Genomic DNA, 17,702 nt, shown 5'->3' with positions numbered 1-17,702 from the left:
CAACCTAAGTGTTCATCAGTAGATGAATGGTTAAAAAGATGTACATATACTCAATAGAATATTATTCAGCCTTAAGAAAGAAAAAAGTCCTGCCACTTGCAACAACATGAATGGATCTTGAGGGTATTATGCGAAGTGAAATAAGCCAGGTGGAGAAAGACAAATACTTTATGATTTAACTTATTGGTGGAATCTAAAACCAAACAGAAAAAAATGAAAAAAAAATCAGGATGCTCATAGACACTGAGAAGTGACTTGTGGTTGCTCTCGGGAAAGGGTTTGAATATTTGGGTGGGAAGGGTGAGAGACATGAAAAGACACAAAAATTCTCAATTATAATGTAAATTGGTCACAAGGATGGTAGTACAGCATAGAGAAAAAAACAATGGTTCTGTAATATCTTTCTATGTTGATAGTAACTCCACTAGTTGGAGTGAGGATTTAATAATACGGGTAACTGTTAAACCACTGTGTTGTACACTTGAACCCAATATAATATTGTATATCAATAATACTTCAATAAGAAAAGATTGTGGATCAACTGTCATTCAAAAAAATTAAAAAATCAAAAAATTTGCAATATACTATTTAATTTGTAGCCAAAATATCTTGTCAAAAGAAATACATAATAAAGACATTTTCTTCAAACAAAAACCTGAGTATTAATAATCAACAGATTACATTTTTAAGGAGTTAAAATTCTTAGGTAAAAGGAAATAATGTCTTATGAGAACTTCAATTTATATGAATGAATGAAGAATACAGAAATAATAGATATGTAGATAAATATAAATGACTAGATTTTTTAAACATAATTTATTTAAAGAAAGAATAGTAATGATCATGGTGGTATTTATAAGAAATGTGGTAGTAAAATGAATGACAACAGCAGAAAAATTGGAGAAGATAATAGAAATATGCTCTAGAGAAAGAGGGAAAGATGGTGGTGTGAGCAGTGTGACGGAAATCTCCCAAAACCACATATATTTTGAAAATACAGCAAATATAACTATTCCTAAAAGAGTGACCAGAAGTGATAGTACACCAGCCAGTCTACATGTGGGAGAAGTCAACACAGCTCAAGGAAAAGGGTAAAGTAATAAACTCATGACCCAGTGGTACCCAAGCACTCCCCCCACCCCAGCTCACTGGAGGGGGGAAAAGAATCAGAGTGGGGAAGGAGTGGAAGCCCAGGACTGCTGAATAACCAGTCCTAAAAATCTACTCTGGGAGCACAGACCCATGTTGCATGGTGCTCTGGAGATTAGAGGGGCCGAAAGGCAAAGTCTGAGACTGGACTGCAAACAGGTTCCCACAAACGGCTGCCCAGGGACAAAAGAAATACAGGTGCTTTAAAAGTCTTAAAGGGGCAGGGATTTAACAGGTGAACAGAATCATCCTGGCACACTCAGCCCAGCTGGCTGGGAACTTTCAGGAGCTTCAGGCGCCCTAGCCCCCTGGTTGGCAATGCAGCCCTGAGGACCCTCACTGTGATAAGCAGCCTGCCGTTCCTTCCTGCATGCCAACACCAGCATGCAAAATGGCTGGCTGCACCATTGCTGCAGACTGGCTGGAGGGCAGCCCTGCCTACAGCAACCACACAGCTTAATGAAGAAGCTTCTCCCTGCACATGGGTAACCAGCCCAAACCAAGAGGTTGCTCCCTGCATGCAGCTGACTGCCACAGACAGTGGAGATGGGTACTGAGACCAGGAGCCAAAAAAAGGGTTTTTTCTTGCGGTAGAACCCACGCCACTCACCTGGAACCCCCGCCAGTGCCCTAGGCTATCCCGAGGGCTGCCTCACCCATGGAAGCTAAGGGGATTAACCCAGGCCCTACTTCTTGCAGGCTGTAAACTGGCACTGACAGCCAAGACAGGCACAGCAACTGGCAAGCAGGAAAGGACTTTGTCCTCCCAGCTGACACCCATGACACTCCCTGGGAACCACTCCCATTGCTCCAGGACTATCAAAAGGCAAGACAGCCAAGACAGGCACAGCAACTGGCAAGCAGGAAAGGACTTTGTCCTCCCAGCTGACACCCATGACACTCCCTGGGAACCACTCCCATTGCTCCAGGACTATCAAAAGGCAGAAGAACCTTGTTCAATCCAAAACCCATCAAACACCAGAAAGAGGGCTTGGTGACACAGAAAACACCAATCTTCCTGAAAAAGAATTCAAAGTAAAAGTCATAAGCATGCTGATGCAGCTACAAAAAAATATTCAAGAGCTAAGGGGTGAATTCAGGAGGGAGACAACAGGAAGTAAACAAAAAATGGATTTAAAAGCAGATTAAATGAGGTGGAGGAGAGAGTAAATGGAATAGAAATCAGAGAACAGGAATACAGAGAAGCTGAGAGAGAGAAAAAAAGATCTCTATGAATAAAAGAATATTAACAGAAATCTGTGACAAATCCAAATGGAAAAATATTTTCATTATAGAGGTACTAGTAGAAGAAGAGAGAGAAAAAGGGATAGAGGTATCTTTGAAGAAATAATTGCTAGAAATTTCCCCAATCTGGGAAAGGAAATAGTCTCTCAGGCCATGGAAGTTCACAGACCTCCCAACACAAGGGAACCAAGGAGGACAGCACCAAAATATTTAATAATTAAAATGGCAAAGATCAAGGACAAGGACAGAGTATTAAAAGCAGCCAGAGAGAGAAAAACATCACCTGTGAAGGAAAACCCATCAGGCTATCATGAAACTTCTCAGCAGGAAACTTATAGGCCAGAAGGGAGTGAGTGGCATGATATAGTCAATGCAATGAAACAGAAGGGCCTGGAACCAAGAATACTCACCCAGCAAAACTATCACTTAATTTAAAGAAGGGATTAAATAATTCCCAGATAAGCAAAAGTTGAAGGAATTTACCTCCCACAAACTATCTCTAAGGTGCATTTTAAATGGACTGCCCTAGATGGAAGTGTGCCTAAGACTAAATAGCTGTCACCAGAGAAAATAAAACCACAAGAAAGGAAGTAGAACAACTAAATACCAACCAAATGCAAAATTAAATCAGCTATCCACAAAGTCAGTCAAGGGATAACCAAAGAGTAGAGAATATGACACTTAACATATAAAGAGTGGAGGAGGGTTAAAAAGAAGGGAGACAAAAAAGAATCATCAGTCTATGTTTATAATAGCATAATGAGTGAGTTAAGGTAGACTGCTAGGTAGTAAATAAGCTGCTCTTTCAACCTTTCATAACCATGAATCCAAAGCCTGCAATTGCAATAAGTACATATATATCAATAATCACTCTAAATGTAAATGGAATAAATGCACCAATCAAAAGACATAGAATTACAGAGTGGATAAAAATGTAAGACCCATCTATATACTGCCTACAAGAGACTCACTTCAAACCCAAAGGACATACACAGACTAACAGTGAAGGGATGGAAAAAGATATTTCATGCAAACAACAGGGAGAGAAAATCAGGTGTTGGAGTATATGTATGAGATAAAATAGACTTCAAAACAAAGAAAGTAACAAGAGACAAAAAAGGACATTACATAATGATAATGGTCAGTCCAACAAGAGGATATAACCATTATTAATATCTATGCAGCCAATACAGGAGCACCAGCATATGTGAAACAAATACTAACAAAATTAAAGGAGGAAATAGAATGCAATGCATTCATTTAAGGAGTATTAAAAGGAGTGTCCAAAGGACAGATCAACCAGACAGAAAATATGTAAGGACACAGAGGCACTGAACAACCTATTAGAACAGACGGACCTAACAGACATCTGTAGAACACTCCACCCAAAAGCAGCAGGATAAACATTATTCTCAAGTGGAACATTGCCAGAATAGACCACATACTAGGCCACAAAAAGAGCCTCAGCAAATTCAAAAAGATTGAAATTCTACCAACCAACTTTTCAGACTACAAAGGTATGAAACTAGAAATAAATTGTACAAAGAAAACAAAAAGGCTCACAAACACATGGAGGCTTAACAACATGCTCCTAAATAATCAATGGATCAATGACCAAATTAAAGCAGAGATCAAGCAATATATGGAAACAAATAAAAACAACAGCACAACGACCCATCATCTGTGGGACACAACAAAGGCAGTTCTTAGAGGAAAGTATATAGCAATTCATGCCTATTTAAAGAAGGAAGAACAATCCCAACTGAACAGTCTAAACTTACAATTATTGAAAGTGGAAAACAGAAGAACAAATGAGGCACAAAGTTAGTAGAAGGACGGATATAATAAAAATTAGAGCAAAATAAATAAAATAGAGAAGAATAAAGCAATAGAAAGAATCAATGAAACCAAGAGCTGGTTCTTTGAGAAACTAAACAAAATAGATAAACCACAAGCCAGAATTATCAACAAAAAAAGAGAATCTGCACACATTAACAGAATCAGAACTGAGAAAGGAAAAATCACTACAGACACCACAGAAACACAAAGAATTATGAGAGAATACTATGAAAAATTATGTGCTAAGAAACTGGATAACCTACAAGAAATGGACAACTTTCTAGAAAAATAAAGCCTCCAAGGCTGACCAAGAAAGAAACAGAACATCTGAACAGACCAATTACCAGCAATGAAATTGAATTGGTAATCATAAAACTACCCAAGAACAAAACTCCCAGGTCAGATGGATTCACCACTGAATTTTATCAGACATTTAGAGAAGACATAATATCCATTCCCTTAAAGTTTTCAAAAAAATAGAAAAAGAGGGAATACTTCCAAACTCATTCTATGAAGCCGGCATCACTCTTAATACCAAAACCAGGCAAAGACACTACAAAAAAGAAAACTACAGATGAATATCCCTGATGAACATAGATGTAAAAATACTCTACAAAATGTTAGCAAACTGAATTCCAGAACACATCAACAGGATCACACATAATGATCAAGCGGGCTTCATGACCATGATGCAAGGTTGTTACAACATTCGAAAATCCATCAACATCATCCACCACATAAACAAAAAGAAGGACAAAAACCACATGATCATCTCCATAGATGCTGAAAAAGCACTTAAAAAAATTCAACACCCATTCATGATAAAAACTCAACAAAATATGTATAGAGGGCAAGTACTCCTCAACATAATAAAGGCCATATATGACAAACCCACCCACAGCCAACATCATACTTAACAGCGAGAAGCTGAAAGCTTTTCCTTTAAGATCACAAACAAGACAAAGATGCTCACTCTCACCACTTTTATTGAACATAGTTCTGGAGGTCCTAGCCATGACAATCAGACAACACAAAGAAATAAAAGGCATCCAGATTGGTAAGGAAAAAGTTAAACTTACACTGTTTGCAGAGGACATAATATTGCACATAAAACACCTGAAAGAATCTGCTCCAAAACTACTAGATTCAATATATGAAATCAGGAATGTAGCAGGATATAAAATCAATACACAGAAATCTGTTGCATTCCTGTACACTAATCATGAAATAGCAGAAAGAGAAATCAAGAAAACAATTCTATTCACAATTGCATTAAAAAGAATAAAATACATAGAAATGAGCCTAACCACAGAAGTGAAACACCTATACCCTGAAAAGTACAACACACTCTTGGGAGAAATTAAAGAGGACACTAATAAATGGAAATTCATTCCATGCTCTTGGGTAGGAAGAATTAATGTTGTCAGAATGGCCATCCTGCCTAAAGCAATCTACAGATTCAATGCAATCCCTGTCAAAATACCAAGAGCACTATTCAACAAACTAGAGCAAATAGTTCTAAAATTCATGTGGAACCACAAAAGAACCCGAATAGCCAAGGCAATCCTGAGAAGAAGGAATAAAGCTGGGGGGATTATGCTCCCTAACTTCAAGCTTTAGTACAAAGCCACAGGAATCAAGACAATTTGGTACTGGCACAAGAACAGACCTGTAGGCAAATGGAACAGAATAGAGAGTCCAGATAGTAACCCAAGCATATATGGTCAATTTATATATGATAAAGTAGCTGTGGATATACAATAGGGAAATGACAGCCTCTTCAAGAATTGGTATTGGGAAAACTGGACAGCTACATGTAAGAGAATGAAACTGGATTATTGTTTAAACCTATGCACAAAAGTTAACTCGAAATGGATCAAAGACCTGAATGGAAGTCACGAAACCATAAAACTCTTAGAAGATGACATAGGCAAAACTCTTTTGAATATAAACATGAGCAACTTTTTCATGAACATATCTCCACGGGCAAGAAAAACAAATGAACCAGTGGGACTGTATCAAACTAAAAATCTTCTATACAGCAAAGGACACCATCAGTAGAACAAAAAGGCACCCTACAATATGGGAGAATATACTCATAAATGACATATCCAATAAGGGATTGACATCCAAAATATAGAAAGAGCTCATGCACCTCAACAACCAAAAAGCAAATAACCCAATTTAAAATTGGGCAGAGAATCTGAACAGACACTTCTCCAAAGAAGAAATTCTGATGGTCGACAGCACATGAAAAGATGCTCCATATCACTAATCACCAGAGAAATGTAAATTGAAAGCACAGTGAATGGGTGGGAAGGGAGGGATAAGGGGGAAAAGGCATTATGATCAGCGCACACAATGTAGGGGGGGCACAGGGAAGACAGTACAGCACAGAGAAGACAAGTAGTGACTCTATAGCATCTTACTATGCTGATGGACAGTGACTGTAATGGGGTTTGTGGGGGGAACTTGATATTGGCAGGAATCTAGTAACCACAGTGTTGCTCATGTGATTGTATATTAGTGATTCCACAATAAAAAAACAGAAATTTGGTCTAATAAGATTCTTATACTTTATACATGGTTTAAATAGAGTTTAATAAAGATGTTTGTTGTAAAATATAGAATGACTCCCCCTTGATAATGATAAAACAGAAGACAAAAAAGAATGATAAAAATATTTACTTACTCTAACAGTAGGCAGGAAAAAGGGGAAAAGGGAACAAAGGATAAATGGGAAAATTAGAAAAAAGCAAGACTTAAAAACAATCATATCTATAACTTTATTAGTTATGAATGGAATAAACTTACCAATTAAAAAGCAGGGATCTTATTATTGGATAAGGAAAAGAAAGACCAAAGAAGCAAAAATTCCATTCCAAAATAATGCAATTGAAAGTAAGGGATGGAAAAAGATACAATGTGCAAATTCTAATCATACAGAAGCTGCAGTGGCTATATTAAGCAGATAAAGAAGACTTTAAAGATAAGAACTGTTAACAGAGATGGAGAAATATTTTGTGTTTATTGTGGGATCAATGCATCAAGAAGACATAGCATTCCATAATGTGTGTGTAGCTTTAAAAAAATATCTCAAAATGCATTAAGTAGAAAAAGAATGGAAGAATGTAAAGGAGGCATAAAAATCTATAATTATTGTTAGAAATTTCAATACTCCTTTCTAATAGGACAAGTAGAAAGAAAATCAATAAAGTTATTTCTCCAAATGGGAGCAGAGAGATGGAGCAGTAACTCATGTGTGGTGAAGGAAAGTTCTGTGTTTTAAAGTGCAAGTAATTTCAGCAAGTATATATGCTTAAAAAAAAAAAAGAAGACATCTATCTGAGAGAGTAAAATGAATGTTACAGAAGAGAGGAAAATTGGAAGAATAAAGTCATAGGATGTACAAGATAAGATGTGATCCAGTGTACAGGTAGAAGGTTTTCCTTTGAAAATATTTAAAATGCTCACCCAGTTCAGCAAGAGGCAAGACAGTACATATAGGTACCGAGGCCAGTATGTGGTCAAATGTGGTGGAGAGAGTGATGGAAGTTATCTTACTGTTTTTATTTTCTCATAGCAATTGAGATAATCAGAGGGGGATTGAAAAATGGTAGGGGTTTGAGGAAAGAGAATAGATGAAGTAGGGTCCCAGAACAGGAACATGAATAACTGGAGAAATGAATTCCTGCACAGTGATCAATTCTTAGATGATATTATGGACTATGAATTTAAGTAGGGCCTGTTTGGCACATACGTGTTTATGCCCAGTTATTTGTAGTAGATAAAAGAGTTGGGTGTAACAAGGTTGTAGTTTTGCCTATAGAATAGGCCTGAAAGCGAAATGACTGTTTGTGCAAGGTGCAGTTATTTTAGGAAAACATTTGCTATCAGCTGGTAAGCAGGGAAATGAGGTTGGGAGTATAGAGGTAGCAGAATGAAAAGTGAGTGTCAGTAGACTGAAGTTGCTGTTTCATGTCAGGCATTCATTCAAAGCACAATCCTGGACAGTGAGCTGGAAAGTAAGGGGTGAATGAACAAAAGAAGAATGTCTTAGCTGTGATGTTTTAAAAGGTTCAGACTCTACTTTGTAATATCTCATTCACTCTATTATTAAGTGTGTTTTTAATTTAAAGATTTGTTGAAGTTAAGTCTCTCTGAATCATTATAATGTATGCAGCATAATAGATTTGTACTCTGGATGGCTTTTCTTCATAATGGTCAAAGAATTTAATTTTCTTAGCTGAACTAGGCATTTGAATTTTGATATGGATGATCTAATTCTGAAAAAGCATGTAGTGTTTCCTTTGCTCCTTTAGCTTTCATGGCACTGCTGATTTTTAGACTTCTTACTTTTTGGAACTGAAAAACATATATATATATATAATAATTGTCACTTGTCACTACTAAATATTGATTCAAGCTAGAGATCATTCATATACATTTATACAGATAATATATGTGATACATTTCTCACAACACCCCTGCAAGGAGATTATTACTTGCCCCAATTTATAGATGAATACAGGACTCAGGTTAGCTATTGCATTTAACTTTCTTTGGGGCATAGTAGCTCACAGACCTATTATTTCTACATTATTCTGTCTTTTCAAAGAAAAATTGTAGCAGACATTATTAAATGAGCAAGGAAGACTTTATTTAAGAATGTTACATTAGAGTAGAGAGAGTGAAGTCAGTGTCTTTGAAACAAATGGCTGGAGGAGTTTTAAGCTCTTGTGTGAACTAGTGGGAAAGTATTGGAGGAAAGATGGGCCATTATTTGCTGATAGTCCCCTGTGGAAGTTAGATTCCTACCCTTCCACAGAGAGACTGGGAGATAGGGGCTTTCGCCCCTTTGATGATTATATTTCAAAGGGATGCACCTCCTCCCGCAGCCCCCCACAGCCCTCACTTCTTGGCAAAGACATTCCTGGGTTGTAACATAGGTGAGACTCCAGGGAGAAGATTTACATTTCAAAGAGACAGAGAAGGAATTTACAATAATTGAACTTTGTCTCAAGTAACTGTTCTAAGAGAAGGGAAGTTAGGGGCCTATAGTTTGGAAGACATCTTTCAGGAAATTCAGGCTGTGAGGGAAACAAGCTGACGGGAACCATAAGCCCATCTTGGTCATCTTGACTCCAAAGACTTTAAAGTTGTGATTTTCAGAAAATTTTTTATTTTACATCATATTGTTAGCTTTTCTCTTAAATGAAGAAGGCGTTCATTTTTTCTCATTGCATGCATTTTTGTAATAAAAGACAAGTTAATAAGAGAAAAACAAACATGCTTAATAACACATATACCTCATATGTACATGGGAGATACCCAGGAAAACTGAGTAGAACATCCCCAAATGGTCTAAACCACCACCTTAAATGCTATCTTCAGCTAAAGGTAAGCATAAAATGTTGGGAGTACAGAGACCAGTTATGGGAGGTTACCAGGATAAATTCAGTGAGGTTTAAGTCTGGGGCCTTCATCACTGACAAAGTTTCTTGTGAGTTAGTGTCTTCCTTTTTACTCCTGGTACAGACACCCGTAGAGATTGCCCTTCTGAATGTCAATTTCCCTTTCAGAAAGGTAAACTCTGCTCTGGATTAAGAGCTTCTTCTATGTCTGCTTTATCTAAAAAATAAGTAGCTCAAAATAATCCTTATGCCAAAAAGGCATATTTTAGGGTGGCATATTTCCCTCCTTTACAATTTAAGCTTTTAAAAAATTTTTATTTAGTTTTAAGCAGATGCATTTTAGGCATCAAAACACTTTAATACATAATCAGTTTTTTATTTAATTCCTTAATAAAATATACCTTAAATTCTTCAGGGAGGTTTTGCAATTTTATTTTGCTTTTTATTCAGTCCAGTAGTTAATAACTTGCTCTAAAAAAGGTATGTCCAGTTCATAAAATCACAGAATTTTAAACTGTAAAATTTTAAACTTGTTAAGATTCCCTGGGATCTCTAATATAACTCATTTTGTACTCTGTGCAGAAATATCTTTAATTTTTGACAGATGATCATCACTGAACTTCAGTTACATGCTTTCAAGATTGCCTAGCTTCTTTATGAATCACTTTAACTATTATTCATTTGGCATTTGTCAATGAGTTCTCTGAGGTTTTAAGAGAACATGGTCATAACTTTGTTTAAAAAAATAAACACATCAGGGGAGACTTAAAAGTATTATGATCTAAAATTGAGGGCAATTCTGCCAGAATCTGGGAAAAGGCTTAAATTAGCAAAATATATCATTTAAGGGATGCGGAGCTCTGATAAATTTCTGGAAGTCAGACCAATGAACTTGAGGAGATAATACAGTATTTCAGCTTTAAGAAGCATAGCACAAAATAGATTTTGATTCTTTACAAGGGAAGACAGAAAGTATTTGAACTGTTGTTGCACAGTCCTCAAATTTCTCATAAGATTCTAGAGGAATATGTCTTATCTGGAAATTCTGATGGGTGCTCAGGTTTTTGCCATTATATATTTGTAAGGAGTACATATTTAGCTACAAAAATGGAAATCAAAAGTATGTTTACAATCCTTGAGAGATCATGGAAAAGATCAAGAAAGTACAAGTAATCATAAAACTGGAATCCAAAATAATGTTTGGAACTGAATAATAATGATAAACTGAAATTCAAGATAAAGAATCCAAGATAATGAACTGAAACTGAATGTTTCAGTTCCAGATGTAATATAAAATTCCTTGTGTAAACTTGGAAGGAAGATAAAATTATATTGGCATCTGTATATTTTGACACCAAGGTATCAGAATTGAGGCAATATCTTCTATAATTATTCTTGACTCTGGTGTACATTGTTCTTTAAGTGTGTGTTACTGCTTAGTCTATAGGTGTTTGTCCAAACTACAGAGCCTGATTATTCACTTTCTAATAGCTTGTTAGTCTTTAAGGCAATGACATATTTTAATATTTTTGTATCTGTTAGGGCTTTTGGTTATATGCTTTATGTATTTTATTTAAGGACATTCAGGATTACTTTTGTATTTATAGTAAGTATACATCAACTATGAAGCCTACTTCTCTGAAGACATCAATTATAATTAACTACAATAAACTATATCGTTTCCTTAATTCAATCATAAAATCAAACCAACTAATTACAGATATATATTATAGAACCTACGTATCAGAATTACACTCAGCTTTTTTATTAGTATGTATATATGTAATTAACTATAATTTTGTCACTCTTCTTATTAACTCAGACAATGTAATTGTGAACAAAATAGGCCCTTACACTCAAGGTCTTTTGCGGATAATCTAATGCAAACCCTTAACAGGAACTCCTGTGAGTAAATTATTCTCTGGGCAGAGATTGTATTTGGGAAGAATTGTTTATAAAGCAATATATTCAAGTGTTTTTAAGAAATATTTTACAGGGATTCCTGTGAGTAAATTGTTCTCTGGGCAAAGATTGTATTTGGCAAGAATTGTTTATAAAACAATACAATTTACTATTTTCAGTAAAGATTTGTTCTGCAGATTGTTGCAAGACTTTTTACTAGGTATTGTACAAATGTTATGTCTAGTTTGTTCAGTTGCTTGTAATTGGGGGCCATTTATTTAGATATATTAATTTTCTTGATTCAGTTTTATTTTGTAAATTAGTGATCCTTTATAATAGTGTCCAATAGGTAAGTTAGCAAAATAAACCCAAAACACAAAAAGTCTGTCAGTTTATCATTTGCTAAGTGTTACAAATGTATTTTAAAAATTTAATATTGAGTTGAAAATTACCTTTGACCTGACCCATAGAGTGACCCAGAATTTTGAGAATCTAATGAAAATTATAAATTCTCATGGAGGGGTGGGGAGCAATTCATGTATAAAATTTCATCTAAAATGTCTGAGTTCTTTCTTGAGTCATTTGAAGTTCGGTAAAAAAAAAAAATTCCCTGTTGTAGATAAAGTGATTGGTTTTGGACCCTTAGAATTCCAACAGAAATTTTTTATATTAAATTATACAAGTTGAATTTTACAGAGACATTTTTAGTCAGTTTGATTTTAGGTAAACTGATTTTAGGTGAAATGATCTGTTTTCACAGAGATACACACCTTGGCTTGATAAGACCCTATGTTACCTTCCATTATTTTATAGGCTGTTTATTTCCAAGTTGTCACAGTAGATACTTTTACTTTTGAGTTATAATTAAATAAAGAATATCTTATTTAAGGATTAATTTTTCAGCAAAAAATCAATTTTACCCTCTGCTTTTAGAAGAATGAATTAAAAATCTTGTTTCTGTGACAGCTTTATTATCTGTATTAGGAAAATATTTTCTATTTCATGTGACATAGTATACTGATCTCTTTTCCATTTTCCTCACTTAATGCTCCACTCACAGGATCGTAGGTGTTTGTTATATGTTGATGGGGATGATGCATGAACAAAACTAGGAAGAACTATGGACCTTTAGAATGAGTCCTTCTTTAACCATTGAATTGAAATACTTACTAAATAATACTTACTAGATAAATGCTTTCTGTGTTTCTGATGTTCTTCACATTATTTTATTCAATGCTTCTATGTTCCCTATGAAATAAATGTTTTATTCACATGTGAAATGCAAATGATAGGTGCTAGAGATGTGCTTAGGGTAAATAAAATATAGACATGGCCCTTTTTTTCATTGAGCTTACAGTTTAATGGGGATCAACTTTTAGAAATTAGATAGGGTTAATGTTATAATAGGGCAAAAACAGCAATGAACTTCGGTTAGAAGAAAGGACTAGAATAAGTGACAGTGGTTCCAGACAAATCATTCCATGTCAGAATTCCTAAAGGTCAAGAGTGGAGAATTCATTATCAGTGGAGAAATAGGGTGGGGATTTAGTTTGGAGACATTTTAGTAAGGGCCTCGCAAGCCTTCTTAAGTTTGAACTTGATGCTAAGAGTAATAAAACCACTGTAAGATTTTAAACACTCGTATGCAATAATCAGATTTTAGATCCAAAGGGTAATAATAAGATATTATTTTAATAAGAATGCAGAATTAGTAAAAGAATATATACAAAACTTGACATAGACAGACTGACTTGGAGGCTGTTGACTTTACTTCAAGCCAGAAGTGACAGTCATTTGGGCTGAATTGTGGCAGTGAGGTGGGAGAGATGTGGACATATGAGAGCAGTGTTTAGAAGGCATCTTCAACAGGCCTTGAGGACTAAATACAGGGGAAAGGGAGACAGAGAAGCTTAGGATTTGGTGTTTGGGAGTATCCATCTCTGGGAAAAGGAAGAATTACCAGCAGGAAGATGAGTTCAATTTGGGATAAGAAGGTCAAAGGACAACTGGGAACACGGTATCAGAGAACATTCTAGGGAGCCAGTGGTGTACGTGTTGCCACTGTTGCCAAGGGTCAAGTAAAATAAGAAGAGCATGCTTTCTAATCCATTTTACAACTTGATCAAACCTCTTATCCCAAGAATCAGATTTGTTTTGTAACTTTTCTCTATTTACATAGTTTGTAATTTCTAGAGTGAGATTAGAGCTAGCATTTGTGACTTTAAAGCTCATTTTACTTCTTTCATCCTATCAGTCACTTTTTATATTTTAAAAGGCATGTCTCCTAAATAGATTTTACAGTTTCATTTAACCTTTTTTGTCCTTCTGCTATTCTTTATGTTTTAATATGTTTAGTCCATTCACATTTGATGTCATCATCATTCATATGCTTGAATGTAGGTTTAACTTAATTATTTTCTGCTTTACCCCACTATTTTTTTGTGCCCTTGTTTTTGCTTTCTTACTTTTTTATTATTTGATTTTTTTTTCTTTTGGGAATTCAACTTTTTTTCTTTCTTTCCTTTTTTTGGGGAATTCAACTTTAATATGCTTATTGTTTTTAAAAATACCTCCTGAACTTTTTAATATCTGCTCTAGGGATTATACTATGAAAAACTTAACTTTTCACTTTAATATCGAGCAACTTGTTAAAATGAGAAACTTTGCATGTATTCCTCTTCTACTGTACTGTATGTTATCGTTGTCAGATATAAGTTATCTTCACAAATTTGAAACCCACAAGACAACACTGCACATTTTTTTTATACAGGTATGTGTATTTTCAAGAGATTAGGGGGGAAAATAATCTTTTAGGCTCACTCAAATACTGATCATTCCTGATATTCCTTCTTGGTTTCTGAAGTTTTAACTTCTCCTTTGAGTCTTTTCCCTTCAGTATAAAAAAGTTTCTTATACTTTTCTTGTAGTACAATCCTGATTGCAAAATATGTTCTTAGATTCCAGTAATTGAAAAGTCCCTTATTTAACTTTTTTTTCTATAAAGCTATAAAAAAGGATTTTTCTATATGAAATTCTGGTTTAATTTTTTTTCCTCCTCATTCTGAACTTCAGGGTATTGTTCCCCTGTCAACTAGTTTCCATAATTTCAGATGAATTCCCTTGGTTATTTGACTGTTTTTCTTTGGCTGTTTTCAAAATACTGTCTTTAATTTTGGTTTTCAATAATTTGATTGCATGTGCTTTGGTATGGTAATCTTTTTGTTTATGTAGTTTGGGATTGGCTGAGAACTTGTAAAATTATGTGTTTTTTTGCAAAATTTGAAAGTTTCTGGCCATTATTTCTTCAAATCATTTTCTGTTCTGTTTCTTGTTTTCTTCCTGGGAATCCAATTACAGTATGTAAGACATTTTTACATTGTTTCATGTGACTGAATTCTGTTTCTTTTTCCATTCCTTTTCTGTTTGTTTCTCAAATTGGATAAATTCTCAAGTTTCCTGACTCCCATGTTGTTTCTATTCTACTTCAAAGCCCATCCAGTAATATTTTTCAGATATTTTAGCTTTTATTTAATTTGAAAAAATATTTTCTATTATTCTACTGAGTGTTTTTTTATTACAAGCGTATTTCCTTTACCTCATCATACCTTACAGTAACTGCTTTACGTCCTTGTCTGATAATTCAAGCATTTAGAACATCTAGAGGCCAATGTCTATTGGATATTGTTTTGATTGTTTCCCATGAAAATACGTCGTATTTTCCTGGCATTTAATATATCTTGCAATGCATTCTGGATTTGTGGTGGAGACTTGGATGTTCTTATATTCCCACCAAGTGCTGATGTTCTTGTTTTAGCACAGCAGTTGATTTGGTTCAACTCAAAATGCAAACTCTTACCACCCTCACAGTTGGCAGTGATACACGTCTCAGTTGAGTATGCTTTCATTCTGCCCCATGCATTGTTCAAAGGTTGGTCATTTATACATTTACACACAGAATTTGTGGTTTCTGTTCTTTATCTGTCCCTTTTCTGGGGGTTTCCCACCCAACTGGAATAATCTTTCTTATTCGTGGCCACCCTGGGGCTCAGTCAAGTTGACATAAAATTAGCCATCACATCTTATTAGGTTCATGTTCATATTTTGAGTGTTTGCCTGGAAAATGCACATTGTCTACTTAAGGCATGCTGGTTTACTGTTCATCAACTTTCATGCAATTTAAAGTCACCAGTCATTGACAAAATATTTCTGCACTCTATAAAAAATCTCTCATATCTGCCTATGTTTTTAATTCTCCTTTTCTTTCCCTAACAGCACTGTCAAATAGAACTTTCTGCAATGGTGGAAATGTTCTATAGCCCCACTGTCCTATATAGCTTTGAGTTAGCCACATGCAGCTGTGAACACTTGAAATGTGGCTAGTGTGACAGAGGAACTGAATTCTTAATTTTAGTTAATTTGAATTTAAACAGCCACATTTGGGTAACGTTTACCATATGGATAGCGTTGTCTTTGAATGTGTTTTTACTTCCTTTGTCAAAATGTGTTAGCTATCCTGGTCTATATCTCTAATTATTACTTTGATTTAGTCAGTTAATTAATAATAATTTATGGCTTGACACTATGTGTAAGAGTTCATGTTAGGCATGATCTTCTTTCCCTTTCTCAGTCTGAGCAACTTCTTTATAAATTTTTTCAATTATTTTTATGTCTGAGAGCTATTGATCTCTTCCAACACACACACACACACACACACACACACACACATACACATACAGTCAAAATCCTGTTACCTTCACTGTTACATAAAAAAGTAAAATGTGTTTTCTAAATGAATACTCACTGTAATTGTTCTCCTTTTACCAATCTTTGCAAGCATGTGAAAAATATTACAAAACCATAATTTTTCCCATGGAAACTGTTACTATAAACTGTTGTGCTGTATTTCTGAAGCCTTCTGACCCTCATCTATTTTCTGGGAAAATTATTTTTAAGCTTTTCAAGAGACTCCCCTCTTAATCTCTGCTACTTTTCTAAGTGCTGGTAATTAGCACTGATTGGATTAGGTATTGCTAATTTTGTAGAAATAATATCTTTAAAAATAAGTCTTCACGATGAATTTTTTATATGTTTAATTTTGCACGTTGGATGTGACTTTTTAACACACTGTTTCATGACTTTTACTTTATATTATAATTTTTACAAATTATTTCATGTATTTTGATATTTTTCCTTTCAGGACCACCAAACAATTTTGAGAGCATGGGCTGTAAAGGATTTTGCTCCAAATTGCCCTTTGTATGTTCAGATATTAAAGCCTGAAAATAAATTCCATATAAAATTTGCTGGTAAGTTTAATTTCAAATGAAATACTTTGAATTACCTCAAGCTCCAGTTATGGTAGTAAGAGTTATGTCTCTGAAGTTAGTAGCAAATCAGTATGTTTATAATTTATAGAATAGAATAGTTTCCTTTTTATCATCTACTTGTTATACAAGAATTTACTCACTTCAAATTGTGACAAAATAATGTTTTATGGTGAATCTTTTATTTTTTATATGACTTAGTGATTTTGGCAACTGAACTTACTGCATACTTTGGGAAGCCTAGACTAGCACTGTTACTTTTGTGCATAATATAGACACAGGTTTCAAATGCTATATCTATTGTTATATATATATTTAAACATAGTTAATACCTTGCTATAGATTTAATATACATATAAATTTATCATTCAGTAGAGTAATATATCAAAATGTATCCAAGTATATTTAAATAGATTTAATTTGGCAGAGATTTTGAAACAGTTCAAGAGAAGGACACGTGAATTTTTTATGGTGGCATTGTTTTTAAAGTAATTATTCACATGAGATTATACTTTAAACGTTAGGAAATTGAACAGTAAAATTACACTTAATTATTTTCTTAAATGCTTCTGTAGTTGCTATTTTTGACCCAGGTAGTAATTCATACACCTTTTTTTGTTTTTTAATGTTGTATTTTACCTTAATAGTCTAAAGGTTCAAAAGTCATTAAAATGTAAATCATTTTAATTGTGTTTGCAAGATGTATTTCCTTCAGAATATTTGTTCACATATCCTAAAATACTTGCCTATTAGTATATGATATTTAAATTAAAAATGATAAACATTAATAAATTTTTAAATAATGAAGTTATTGCTATTCAATTTGCTC

The 17,702-nt window shown here is 34.5% G+C and overlaps 1 protein-coding gene across 5 annotated transcripts in view; it reads left to right on the top strand.

Annotated features, from left to right (window-relative positions):
* Positions 1 to 17,702, top strand: part of KCNT2 (potassium sodium-activated channel subfamily T member 2) — a 431,161-nt gene that overhangs the window by 215,875 nt on the left and 197,584 nt on the right. For all 5 annotated transcript variants that reach the window (XM_036919693.2, XM_036919691.2, XM_036919695.2 and 2 more), the window contains one exon: positions 16,747 to 16,855. In XM_036919693.2, the coding sequence (XP_036775588.2) occupies positions 16,747 to 16,855 (109 nt within the window). The remainder of the gene's footprint in view (positions 1 to 16,746; positions 16,856 to 17,702) is intronic.

This window comes from Manis pentadactyla, chromosome 19 (assembly GCF_030020395.1).
Source record: "Manis pentadactyla isolate mManPen7 chromosome 19, mManPen7.hap1, whole genome shotgun sequence".
NCBI classification, from domain to species: domain Eukaryota; kingdom Metazoa; phylum Chordata; class Mammalia; order Pholidota; family Manidae; genus Manis; species Manis pentadactyla.
Note: the sequence above shows the minus strand (reverse complement) of the source record. Positions and strands in the feature narration are given on the sequence as shown.